The sequence below is a fragment of the Schistocerca cancellata genome, chromosome 8 (genome assembly GCF_023864275.1).
Source record: "Schistocerca cancellata isolate TAMUIC-IGC-003103 chromosome 8, iqSchCanc2.1, whole genome shotgun sequence".
NCBI classification, from domain to species: domain Eukaryota; kingdom Metazoa; phylum Arthropoda; class Insecta; order Orthoptera; family Acrididae; genus Schistocerca; species Schistocerca cancellata.
The window spans coordinates 574096530-574110237 of record NC_064633.1 but is presented as its reverse complement, the minus strand read 5'-3'; the positions used below and the strand labels follow the sequence as shown (position 1 = coordinate 574110237).

At 40.1% G+C, this 13708-nt stretch overlaps 1 protein-coding gene across 1 annotated transcript in view; it reads left to right on the top strand.

The window, feature by feature from the left end:
• Positions 1–13708, top strand: part of LOC126094762 (coatomer subunit beta) — a 116648-nt gene that overhangs the window by 82475 nt on the left and 20465 nt on the right. The window contains exons 12-15 of the mRNA XM_049909313.1: positions 4245–4447; positions 12179–12348; positions 13000–13294; positions 13403–13564. Coding sequence (XP_049765270.1) covers positions 4245–4447; positions 12179–12348; positions 13000–13294; positions 13403–13564 — 830 coding nt within the window. The remainder of the gene's footprint in view (positions 1–4244; positions 4448–12178; positions 12349–12999; positions 13295–13402; positions 13565–13708) is intronic.

Sequence of the window (13708 nt, the reverse complement as noted above, 5' to 3'; positions counted from 1 at the left end):
GCTGAAAAAAGATATTAACTGTACTGAACATTGTTAGCACCATGCCCTATTGTAATTTTCCCTGACAGCTCATTTGGACACGTGAGCTCTGGCTGTGCATTTCTTTGCTGTATTCAGGTGCAAACTAACTGCCTCATGTGATGGGAAATATCACGAACTGGTTGCAACTCTTTTGTAGTGTCCATTTCAGTACAAGGCATAAATTAACTCCAAAACCTATAACCATGTGTGAGATTCATGGTCTGCTATTTGGGCCAAATGTGATAATTATGAGCCTGACCTGTGGTACGACAGTAGTGACTTGAGATATGCCCCACCACACACAGCACAAGCCAGTCTTGTGATGGATTTTATTATCTCACTGTATAACATTTAATTACATGTTATTATTGGTCACATTTGCATGTTCTTTATTATTTAAGATGTATCTCCAGAAAATGTTTTCAAAACTTAAATGTTGTGAGTATAAAATGAGCATTACATTGATACTTCTGCTACTGACAGTGACAGTAGTGACTTCACACATCCTGTATGACAAAAATACAACCATTTAGTTGTTGAGGATGATACTGCTGACAAAGATTCTCAAGACTCAACTATTGGAGCCCTGGATTTGGAAAGAAACATGTAGTCCAAAAATCTGGAACTATACAATGACCCCTGGCATAAAAGAGGCAACCTTACATCTGGTAGGAGTAAATAAAAGAAAACTAGATATATTTGATATAATATTTGATAACATGTTCTGTGAGAACATTATAAGCAAGACTAACCAGTGCACAGAACAAATATGAACCAACCCAAAGAAAATACAAAGAATCAATAACAGTTGGTTTCCTGTTGAGTGAAATGAAATTGAAAGATATTTTTCATTGTTCATAATAATGTTGCAGAGGAATAAAACCAAGAATTCAGCTGAACTGATAATAGAGGGCTGTTACGGAAATGCCCATGTTTAGAAAAACAGAGCCGTTAAAAAGATATTTGCAAAGTACAAGATGTTTGCACTTCACAGATAATGATCTGGTTGCTAATACAGGCAAATTGAGCGAAATAGGACCTGTGACCAAGTATTTTAATCAAAAATTTAAAGTAACATATACAGCGAAACAGGATATTACAGCAAAACAGGATATTACTATTGATGAATATCTCATGAAATATAAGGGACGCATATCTTACAGGCAATTCAATCCATCAAAAAGGACACAGTTTGGTATTAAGTTTTACAGGAATTATTCGATTACAGCTCCTCATTCTGTATCCCCCCTTTTAATTTTACTTTACAGAAATCTTTTGGCATATTCTTTCTATTCGCATTTACATTTCACACTTGTTTTATAACTGTACAATTATGTGAGTCAGATTCAGTTTATTGCTATGGCTTTAAAATATATACAGGCCATAAAAAGATAAATTGTGATGGTAGTGCCTCTGAAAGTGTTGTCAAAGAGCCATCACAGTCGGTGTTACACAGAGGACACACTTTGTACCTAGATAATTGGTACTCTTCGCCAAAACTATTTAAGACGCTATTGTACAGTTATAAAACAAGTGTGAAATGTAAATGCGAATAGAAAGAATATGCCAAAAGATTTCTGTAAAGTAAAATTAAAAGGGGGGATACAGAATGAGGAGCTGTAATCGAATAATTCCTGTAAAATGGAAAGATAACCAAGATGTTCAAATTATTATGACAAAAGATGAAACAGTAGGGATCATTACACAAGGGTCTAATTGTACTTCGAAATCGAGTTGTGTTGTTGAGTACAGTAAGGGAATGATTGGAACTGACCAACAAGACCAAATACTAACAAGCTTCCCAATCAAGAGAAGACATGTTAAAGGACACCGAAAAATTATCTTTCTGTTCAGTATTGATCTACTCAGTTCATGCATTTTACGCAACAAAATAAATAACATGAAAATTCAGAGTTACATTGATTATGAGACTGAAATAGCCGAATCATTACTGAAGCATATGCTAAAACCTGTTGGAACTTAAATCATAGGTTAAGGGAGAATTACCCTTGGTATAGCAGTTGAGTTCTAAATCCTAATCCAACTTGGTACTGTGGATTTTAGGGAAAAATGATTTTCTCTTCTTTCTCTAGCATGTATTCAGGTGTGATTAAGCCATGGTGGCCTGAGATTTCTGGAGGATTTCAGGATAAAGTCAGTATTTGAATGATTAGTAGTATATTTAGCTGACAGACTGTGTACAACTTATTTTGAAAAGATGGGGAGGATCAAAGTTTGGGGAAGAATATGGGGTCTCGATGACCTCCACGCAGTTTCCTGACAGAGTTGTTGGAAAAGTAAATATTTTATGTGCATAGTGAGTCCAGACAATGACGATGAAAGTGATGAATCTCAATGGATTGGTAGTGACCTAGGACATCAAAAAGCCTTTCCTGGTTTGTCATGAAGATGTTTGTAAAGAAAGTGTGTGGTATTTTTTTTCCCCTCAACTATTTTACTAAGTTGGTCATTAAAAATATAATTTAGGTCCAGTTTAAAGTTTTCTTTTTATTGTTTGGCTTGTTATTTGTTTCATGTTTACAACACTTCAAATGCCTTTCATTTTGTTGTTAGATTCCTTTACTAATTTATTATTGTATAATATCTTTGCTTGTTGTATTTTTGTAGACTCTGCAGTAAGGTGTACAGTACATTCTGAACGTATTGTCTACTCCATAGTGTTTTTGTATCATTTTTGATGTTGACCAATGATTTTATTTTGTCTCTTAGAATGAAGGTTAATTTTTATGTGCATAAAAAATGTGCACTTGCTATTATCTATCATTCTAAATATATCTTTTTATGATGTTTTTATTTTTAATTTCTTTAGTAAATTTACCCCCCCCCCCCCTTAGTTTCCCTTATTACTTATAATTTTTTCCTATCAGTCTTCTGTGAAATATGTCATTTAATACCAATCTTGGTGCAATGAATACCTTCGGCAATCAAATCATGTTTCTAGTTTTACTGACAACCACCTCCTCATTGTGCAACAATTGATATGGGTTTGTCCCAGCATAAACAATAATTACCTTGTAGTATGAGTTATAACCTCTCCTCCCCTCCCCCTCCCCCCCCCTCCCGTTTTCCCCTTCTGTACTAGCAATTGATACGCAGTATAACTTTTAACATACATTGTATACATTGCTTACACACAGAAATAAAATAGGCTTTTTTTTTTTTTTTTTTTTTTTTTTTTTTTTTTTTTTTTTTTTTTTTTTTTTTTTTTTTTTTTTTTTTGAGACTGAAGTTGCGCTGTACTTACCTGTTTGTGTTATCTTGTACATTGTGAAAGCATGATCAGTCATTGAATGTCACCATGTCCATGATGGCATTATACCTAGTTTGAGGTTCTTTTTTTTTTTTCGAAATTTATAATAAAACATATTCAGTTTTATAGTTTAACTTTTCTACAAATTTTATCACTGAACATTATTTATCAAACAAAGAAAAAGTCTTCAGTTTAATATATATATATTTTTACCATCATGGTTGAACTGATAATAATCACTTACAAGTTGTTGAGTAAATACGCACAAAATGTATTTAAAGAAATAAGAAATTTAAACCTGGAAACCTCAGGGAATTCTCTTAATAGAATAAACTGGGCGCCCTGAATCAGTTTATCAACTCCACCTCCCCTCCCCTTCCCTCCCCTTTACCATTTCAAAATCAACTCTCTCTCTCTCTCTCTCTCTCTCTCTCTCTCTATCTCTCTCTCTCTCCCCCTCCCCCTCCCTCCCTCCCTCTCTCTCTCTCTCTCTCTCTCTCTCTCTCTCTCTCTCTCTCTCTCCCCCTCCCCCCTCCCCCCTCCCTCTCTCCCCCTCCCCCCTCTCTCTCCCTCCCCCCTCTTCTCTGCCCCTCCCTTTCCCTCCAACTCATCTCGTCCCCCTTAACTGCCCCCATCCATCCTCATTACCCCAGCCTCCAATCGTTCTCTCAGCCTACCATTTTATATTGTTAACGTAGCAATTTTTCACTTCATTGGCTTCCCCTTGTAACCTAGATGAGCAGCTGCTTTATCTATAATGAATACAGGGTCAGTGAGATAAATTGTAATCTCCCTTTCTTTCCATTATGTACACTTGGAAATTATCAAAGAGACATTTTTGTAACTATTATTTTTATACTTTAATAACATAAAATGGCTATAATAATCCACATAAAGTTATATGCTTTAATAAATGTGCCTTCATTACAAAGAAAGCAATTTCTCTCACTAGCGTGGCAAAGAAAGGTGAAGCAAGACCTCCCCTTCGTCAGTATTTAATGGAAGGTGACTTCTTTATTGGAGCAGCTTTGGGAACAACCTTAGCGAAACTAGCACTGCGTTATTGCACAGCTGTACCAGATATCCGTCGACAAAACAGGTTTACTGCAGAAGCTATGCTTATTATGGCTTCTGTGTTGCATCTTGGAAAATCTGGTGAGTAGACTATGACAATAAGCACTACTAAAATGGGCCCATTCCTTTTCCTGAACCTGTGTTCTTCTCCAGTTGACTGTAGCAAATACTTTATTATAAAAATAAAAATGATCTGTAGGAAATAATACATTTTTACCATTCTTGATTCAACTAAATATGGTACCTTTTTGTGCTACTAATTTTGTACAAGTGTTCACACAAGCAAGCACATGGTAGTGCAAAGAAAACAGAGAACTTGACTAGAAATGGTGACATTTTGTTGCTGTTCTTTTCCTTCGTTGGGCTCCCAAGTAGTTGATGGAATGGTTCAAGCCAGCCAGAGTGGCCGAGCGGTTCTATGCGCTACAGTCTGGGACTGCGCGGCCGCTATGGTCGCAGGCTCGAATCCTCCCTCGGGCATGGGTGTGTATGATGTCCTTAGGTTAGTTAGGTTTAAGTACTTCTAAGTTCTAGGGGACTGATGACCTCAGAAGTTAAGTCCCATAGTGCTCAGAGCCATTTTTGAATGGTTCAATCAGAACTGCCTGAACAGCTTCATTGGCATCAGTTGTAAGGCACCTAGAAGCTCAGCAGATAACAGTGGTGTGTGCAACCTGATAGTGCCTCATCACAGACCCTTGAGAAGATGACAGTGTAAGCAGTTCATTTGTTCTGCAGTAGGTGGCTTCACTTCCATGGCAGACAGAAATGCAGGGACCATCTGCCCAAATATGCTAGCAAATTCTTGGTTGGTATTAGCCTGACACCTGCAGGGTAGGTGAAATATATGATTTGTGGTATTGTGCTATAGGGGTTGTAGAAGTGGGTTCTGCCATGCCATCAGCTAATGTGAGATGTAAAGTTGGTGGCAATGCCAATCCCAATGCTGGAAGAAATTATGAACAATGTGGGTAGCAAATTCACAAGGGTACAGTTGGCTGAGGTGGCAGTAAATATCCCCTACTGGAGTTTGTATAACACCTGTAGTGACACACTGCCACCTATTGATAAAGCTGGGAACTGAGAGGAGCCAGTGGCTATTGCTGCAGATTAAGACCAAGTCATGTGGCTGGGAAGTTTGCTGGAGCAGTGATGGCAGTTGCTCATCATCTGGTGGTGGAGTAGCATCCTCAGCTTGTGCCAATGAAGGGGTTTATTGGATTCTCTCTGTTGAATGGCATAATGCAAATGTATTTCCAGAGGCAGTCAACCTCACATTGGAACCAGTGACAAATGCAGTTTCTGTGTGTTATGAATGTTTTGCCAGACCATTTGACTTCTCCATTGGGAAGTACTCACCAAGTGTCATTCCTTAAATAATATGTTCGAAGACAACTAACTTCAAGTATGCAAGGGTCATTTCAAAAGTTCTGCATGCTGTGAGATAGAACAGAAGAAAATAATTTACTTTACAAAATACCTTAACAGGCTTTCATTGTAATCTCCATTCTTGCTTGTAACCACTTCCCAATATTTTGGCAACTTTCTATATTCTGGCTAGGGCACCTTCGTTGTTGAGATGTCTGATTACTTTTGATCACCTCACTGGAAGCTTTATCAGTTGTATCAAAACATGTTCCATCTAGTTGTTTCTTCAGTGTGGGAAACACATCAAAGTATGGTGGGCTCATATCAGAACTGCATGGTGGTTGGTGAAGTATTTCCCATCCATATTTGTCAAGCATTGTTCTCACAAATAGGACAATACGCAGTTTCGCATTATCATGCAGAATGAGGGCACTAGCTGCAAGTGTGTCAGGCTTCCTTTGACAAATTTTCAGGTGCATAACATTTTGCAGAAACAGCTTGTATTCTGCATCTGTTACAGGCATCCCCTGGGACACTTCATTTGTAGCGATGACTCCACTCATGTCATACGCAAAAATCATTTTTGATTGTTGGTGGCAGCATTTTGTTAGGTATGGAGGGTTGGAACTTTCCCATTGTGACAACTGAGATTTCAGTTCTGGTTCGGAATCTGGTATCCATGTTTCAAGTGCAACAATCCTTTCCAGAAACTGTTCTTGTTTGATAACTCATCACGTACTACTAGAATAATGATAGCAGTTGGATTTTCCGTCTTCAATTGGTGCAGCTAGGGCAAGGGAATATCTATAACTGTGTCATTAACGAAGAGTACGGACTAATTATACTGGTAATTGCAATTCACTTTTGGTCTATTTGTTCCTGTAGTTGATCCTACGATCAAGAAAAACTTGAGAACAACACTCGATTATTAAATACTCCACACTGTACAAGAAGTTACTGCCTCCTAGTAACACTATCCTCCACAAATCTACACAAATAGCTAACACTAAACCACCTGAGAGTGTGCTTATCCCAAATTCTCCAAAATATAAGCAACACCCAAATCCTTTGGCATGTGCAACAAACTATCACAGGCAATAAAACTGGACCTTGTTAGACTTTCATTTGCAGTCGTATCTATGACACACAAATACCAATCTTCAAACTAACACAGTGTACCAAAAATGCTACACTATGCCCATCATTCAAAGATTGCTTGACCGCAGGTCAAATACAAAACAAAATTACAAGGAGCTACTTTCAGATAAAATTCATCAAACAGTTCCACTGATTGTGTCCTAGTATCATTACTGTATTATCTAATCTTGCTTTAATAATATAAATGCACTCATTACAAGCTGCTGAAACCTTTCTAACAAAATTCATAGAAAATTTCTAATTGTCTTGATAATGGATATCGAATTCTCCTAGCAAAGTATCAACGGCGGCACACACATACACACACTGTGACCTCAATTGCCTGAGATTTCAGTAATGTGTGTGTGAGTTGGGTTTGCATGAATGTGTCTGTGTGTGTTTGCCCCCTAATTCTGACGAAGGCCTTACCGGCCAAAAGCTATTGTTTGTGACAGTCTTTTTGTTGTGCCTATCTGCGACTCAGCATCTCCGCTATATGGTGAGTAGCAACTTTCCTTTTCACAGTATTGTCTTTCAACAAAACTGTAGCTGAACCCTAAATCTAGACAAACATAGGGCACTACCGTTATTCTTTAAAAAACAATATATAATTTCTTGTGGCTGTCGTTTTGTTGTATAGCAGCCAGCTCTCCCAGAATGATCTCTGGCACACGTTGCTGCTGTCTGCCACCGTCGCGAAGATGGTCTTTGCCACTTCTGGGTGAACACTTGTACAGCTGGTTACAATACTGTTTTTTCTAGAAAAAAAAATATATATATATATATATATATATATATATATATATATATATATATATATATATATATATATGGTTATAATAGAAGGAAACATTCCACGAAGGAAAAATATACCTAAAAACAAAGATGATGTGACTTACCAAATGAAAGTGCTGGCAGGTCGACAGACACACAAACGAACACAAACATACACACAAAATTCAAGCTTTCGCAACAAACTGTTGCCTCATCAGGAAAGAGGGAAGGAGAGGGAAAGACGAAAGGATGTGGGTCTTAAGGGAGAGGGCAAGGAGTCACTCCAGTCCCGGGAGCGGAAAGACTCACCCTAGGGGGAAAAAAGGACGGGTATACTTGGAGTACTATATATACTATATATATATACTATATATATATATATATATATATATATATATATATATATATATATATATATATATACCTAAAAACAAAGATGATGTGACTTACCAAATGAAAGTGCTGGCAGGTCGACAGACACACAAACGAACACAAACATACACACAAAATTCAAGCTTTCGCAACAAATTGTTGCCTCATCAGGAAAGAGGGAAGGAGAGGGAAAGACGAAAGGATGTGGGTTTTAAGGGAGAGGGTAAGGAGTCATTCCAGTCCCGGGAGCGGAAAGACTTACCTTAGGGGGAAAAAAGGACGGGTATACACTCGCACACACACACACACATATCCATCCACACATATACAGACACAAGCAGACATATTTAAAGACAAAGAGTTTGGGCAGAGATGTCAGTCGAGGCAGAAGTGCAGAGGCAAAGATGTTGATGAATGACAGGTGAGGTATGAGTGGCGGAAATTTGAAATTAGCGGAGATTGAGGCCTGGTGGATAACGGGAAGAGAGGATATATTGAAGAGCAAGTTCCCATCTCCGGAGTTCGGATAGGTTGGTGTTAGTAGGAAGTATCCAGATAACCCGGACGGTGTAACACTGCGCCAAGATGTGCTGGTTGTGCACCAAGGCATGTTTAGCCACAGGGTGATCCTCATTACCAACAAACACTGTCTGCCTGTGTCCATTCATGCGAATGGACAGTTTGTTGCTGGTCATTCCCACATAGAATGCATCACAGTGTAGGCAGGTCAGTTGGTAGATCACGTGGGTGCTTTCACACGTGGCTCTGCCTTTGATTGTGTACACCTTCCGGGTTACAGGACTGGAGTAGGTGGTGGTGGGAGGGTGCATGGGACAGGTTTTACACCGAGGGCGGTTACAAGGGTAGGAGCCAGAGGGTAGGGAAGGTGGTTTGGGGATTTCATAGGGATGTACTAAGAGGTTACGAAGGTTAGGTGGACGGCGGAAAGACACTCTTGGTGGAGTGGGGAGGATTTCATGAAGGATGGATCTCATTTCAGGGCAGGATTTGAGGAAGTCGTATCCCTGCTGGAGAGCCACATTCAGAATCTGATCCAGTCCCGGAAAGTATCCTGTCACAAGTGGGGCACTTTTGTGGTTCTTCTGTGGGAGGTTCTGGGTTTGAGAGGATGAGGAAGTGGCTCTGTTTATTTGCTTCTGTACCAGGTCGGGAGGGTAGTTGCGGGATGCGAAAGCTGTTGTCAGGTTGTTGGTGTAATGCTTCAGGGATTCCGGACTGGAGCAGATTCGTTTGCCACGAAGACCTAGGCTGTAGGGAAGGGACCGTTTGATGTGGAATGGGTGGCAGCTGTCGTAATGGAGGTACTGTTGCTTGTTGGTGGGTTTGATGTGGACAGACGTGTGAAGCTGGCCATTGGACAGGTGAAGGTCAACATCAAGGAAAGTGGCATGGGATTTGGAGTAGGACCAGGTGAATCTGATGGAACCAAAGGAGTTGAGGTTGGAGAGGAAATTCTGGAGTTCTTCTTCACTGTGAGTCCAGATCATGAAAATATCATCAATAAATCTGTACCAAACTTTGGGTTGGCAGGCCTGGGTAACCAAGAAGGCTTCCTCTAAGCGACCCATGAATAGGTTGGCATACGAGGGGGCCATCCTGGTACCCATGGCTGTTCCCTTTAATTGTTGGTATGTCTGGTTTTCAAAAGTGAAGAAGTTGTGGGTCAGGATGAAGCTGGCTAAGGTAATGAGGAAAGAGGTTTTAGGTAGGGTGGCAGGTGATCGGCGTGAAAGGAAGTGCTCCATCGCAGCGAGGCCCTGGACGTGCGGGATATTTGTGTATAAGGAAGTGGCATCAATGGTTACAAGGATGGTTTCTGGGGGTAACGGATTGGGTAAGGATTCCAGGCGTTCGAGAAAGTGGTTGGTGTCTTTGATGAAGGATGGGAGACTGCATGTAATGGGTTGAAGGTGTTGATCTACGTAGGCAGAGATACGTTCTGTGGGGGCTTGGTAACCAGCTACAATGGGGCGGCCGGGATGATTGGGTTTGTGAATTTTAGGAAGAAGGTATATATAAAGAAAGATTATGAGACTTACCAAACAAAAGCGCTGGCAGGTCGATAGACACACAAACGAACACAAACATACACACAAAATCTAGCTTTCGCAACCAACGGTTGCCTCGTCAGGAAAGAGGGAAGGAGAAGGAAAGACAAAAGGATATGGGTTTTAAGGGAGAGGGTAAGGAGTCATTCCAATCCCGGGAGCGGAAAGACTTACCTTAGGGGGAAAAAAGGACAGGTATACACTCGTGCACACACACACATATCCATCCATACATACAAGACACAAGCAGACATTTGTAAAGGCAAAGAGTTTGAACAGAGATGTCAGTCGGGACGGAAGTACAGAGGCAAAGATGATGTTGAAAGACAGGTGAGGTATGAGCGGCGGCAGATTGAAATTAGGAATTAGCGGAGATTGAGGCCTGGCGGATAGCGAGAAGAGAGGATATGCTGAAGGGCAAGTTCCCATCTCCGGAGTTCTGACAGGTTGGTGTTAGTGGGAAGTATCCAGATAACCCGGACGGTGTAACACTGTGCCAAGATGTGCTGGCCGTGCACCAAGGCATGTTTAGCCACAGGGTGATCCTCATTACCAACAAACACTGTCTGCCTGTGTCCATTCATGCGAATGGACAGTTTGTTGCTGGTCATTCCCACATAGAACGCTTCACAGTGTAGGCAGGTCAGTTGGTAAATCACGTGGGTGCTTTCACACGTGGCTCTGCCTTTGATCGTGTACACCTTCCGGGTTACAGGACTGGAATAGGTGGTGGTGGGAGGGTGCATGGGACAGGTTTTATACCGGGGGCGGTTACAGGGGTAGGAGCCAGAGGGTAGGGAAGGTGGTTTGGGGATTTCATAGGGATGAACTAAGAGGTTACGAAGGTTGGGTGGACGGCGAAAAGACACTCTTGGTGGAGTGGGGAGGATTTCATGAAGGATGGATCTCATTTCAGGGCAGGATTTGAGGAAGTCGTATCCCTGCTGGAGAGCCACATTCAGAATCTGATCCAGTCCCGGAAAGTATCCTGTCACAAGTGGGGCACTTTTGGGGTTCTTCTGTGGAAGGTTCCGGGTTTGAGGAGATGAGGAAGTGGCTCTGGTTATTTGTTTCTGTACCAGGTCGGGAGGGTATTTACGGGATGCAAAAGCTGTTTTCAGGTTGTTGGTATATTGGTTCAAGGATTCCGGACTGGAGCAGATTCGTTTGCCACGAAGACCTAGGCTGTGGGAAGGGACCGTTTGATGTGGAATGGGTGGCAGCTGTCATAATGGAGGTACTGTTGCTTGTTGGTGGGTTTGATGTGGACGGACGTGTGAAGCTGGCCATTGGACAGGTGGAGGTCAACGTCAAGGAAAGTGGCATGGGATTTAGAGTAGGATATATATATATATATATATATATATATATATATATATATATATATATATATATATACACACACACACACACTGACTTTTTAGTTACAAGAAATAAAATATTTTTACATCCTTTATCTGCTTTACGACATTTTGCTGCTGTCATAGTGGTTTGAGATGATCACATTATTTACGTAACGACACCACTTTTGAAATGACCCTTGTATCAGGCAAAGAAAATTACAAGATTGAAATGCTAAGTCTTGTCTAAGGCTTTGTCACCAATGTCTATTACAACGTCACTGTCACATTTCCCTATCAGTAACTGGCAGATTATTCAAAGGTCTGCTAGGTTCCATTAATCAAAGATTAATGTAATGTCATAGCTTATTGTCTGCATCTGTGTGGTCATGTGTGGATTCTACAGTCAAGTTAATAAATAATTTGTGTTGGCCTAATAAAATTGAAGTTGATTCACAAAGAATCACAATTGTGATAAAGAATCTTTTGTTAGCAGAAGAGTTAAAAGTTTGTACTACTGCAGTGTTCTGATAATTTTCCTATTCATCATCTTTCCAGTAATCTCTAAATATCACACAAAGCTGACACATATCTTAGACTGTCAGTCTGTAGAGATTTTGTTTGAAAAACAGCCAATACAACATGGATTTCCATATTGTTTGATTACGAATAATAATGAACAAATTAACTCTGTGATGATTTTGCTAACCTGTCAAAGCACATAAATAAATTCATTTTGAATGTACTTTCAGGTCTTCCTTCTAAAGCCATGACCAATGATGATGCGGATCGATTGTTTTTGTGTCTGAAAGTGCTGTCTGACAAATCTCCTGTCATTGTAGGCATATTTAATGAACACTGCCGCAAAGCTTTATCAAACATGCTTGCTGCAAAAGCTGAAGAAGAAGCATCTACACAAAAGGTATGTGTAATGTCAGAAGCAGGAAAGTGAAAAATATGAAACCTGAAACAGATTATGTTCATAGAATAAAATGCTTCCTACTTGCAAAGTAAATACGACACTGGTAGTAAATACTTCAGTTCCTCTAAGTGGTCTAATTTGTCATATGTGCATCATTTTTTGCTCTAATTTTTGATGCTGTCTTACATGAGCTGCTTTCTTTGTGAATGAAGGGAGTTCTCTGTGAATAAACTAAGATATATAATTACAAGAACCTCATTTATGCACCCTATGCCATGAATCAATACTGTGAGTTGGTCATATTGCTGATTATTTATATTTACTCTCAGTGAGTAACAAAATCATCACAAATAATCATTAGCACACTGGACTCACATTCGGGAGGATGAATGTTCAATCCTGCGTCCGGCCATCCTGATTTAGGTTTTCTGTGATTTCCCTAAAATCGCTCCAGGCAAATGCTGGGACGGTTCCTTTGTAAGGGCACGACCAACTTCCTTCCCTGTCCTTCCTAATTCGATGAGACCGATGACCTTGCTGTTTGGTCTCTTTCCCCAAAACAACCCAACCCCAACAAATAATGATTTGGTAATTATTAAGTCATACAAATCATTCTGTTCTCAGATTAATCCTAATCTCACTCTTATACAGGCAAAGGAAAAGCCAGGCTCTAAAGTGCAGGCAGACGATCCAATCTCGTTTGTACAATTGTCAGCTCATCGTGGAGATTTGGGAGGAGCAGAAAATGTGTTTGAGTTGAGCCTGACACAGGCTGTGGCAGGTGGCCCCTCTGGTTCTCGCAGCAGCCCAGAGACCCTAGCCATCAGCAGCAGGCTCAGTAAAGTCACTCAGCTCACAGGGTTTTCTGACCCTGTCTATGCGGAGGCATATGTCCATGTCAACCAGTACGACATTGTGCTTGATGTGCTTATTGTAAACCAGACAGGTTAGTCTGCATGTCATATCTTAATGCCAGGCAAAAATACATACAATAATTTTTGTCAGTTGAATATTGGGGTCACCAGTTTCTAATAAATGTTTATATACATTACAGATGATACTTTACAAAACTGTACTCTTGAACTTGCAACAATGGGTGATTTGAAGCTTGTTGAGAAACCACAGCCTGTGGTTCTTGCACCTCATGACTTCTGCAACATAAAAGCTAATGTTAAGGTTGCTTCAACCGAAAATGGAATAATTTTTGGTAACATAGGTATGTATGCATTTTGCAAATGTTCTGTAGTTTTGTGTGAGTTTCTGCAAAATAGAATATGAGCCCAGTTTTTAACCAGTTTGCAAATTCCAAATAACTCCACTCTGGAGCCAAAGTTTTTCTGATATGTTATTAGTGATTGTT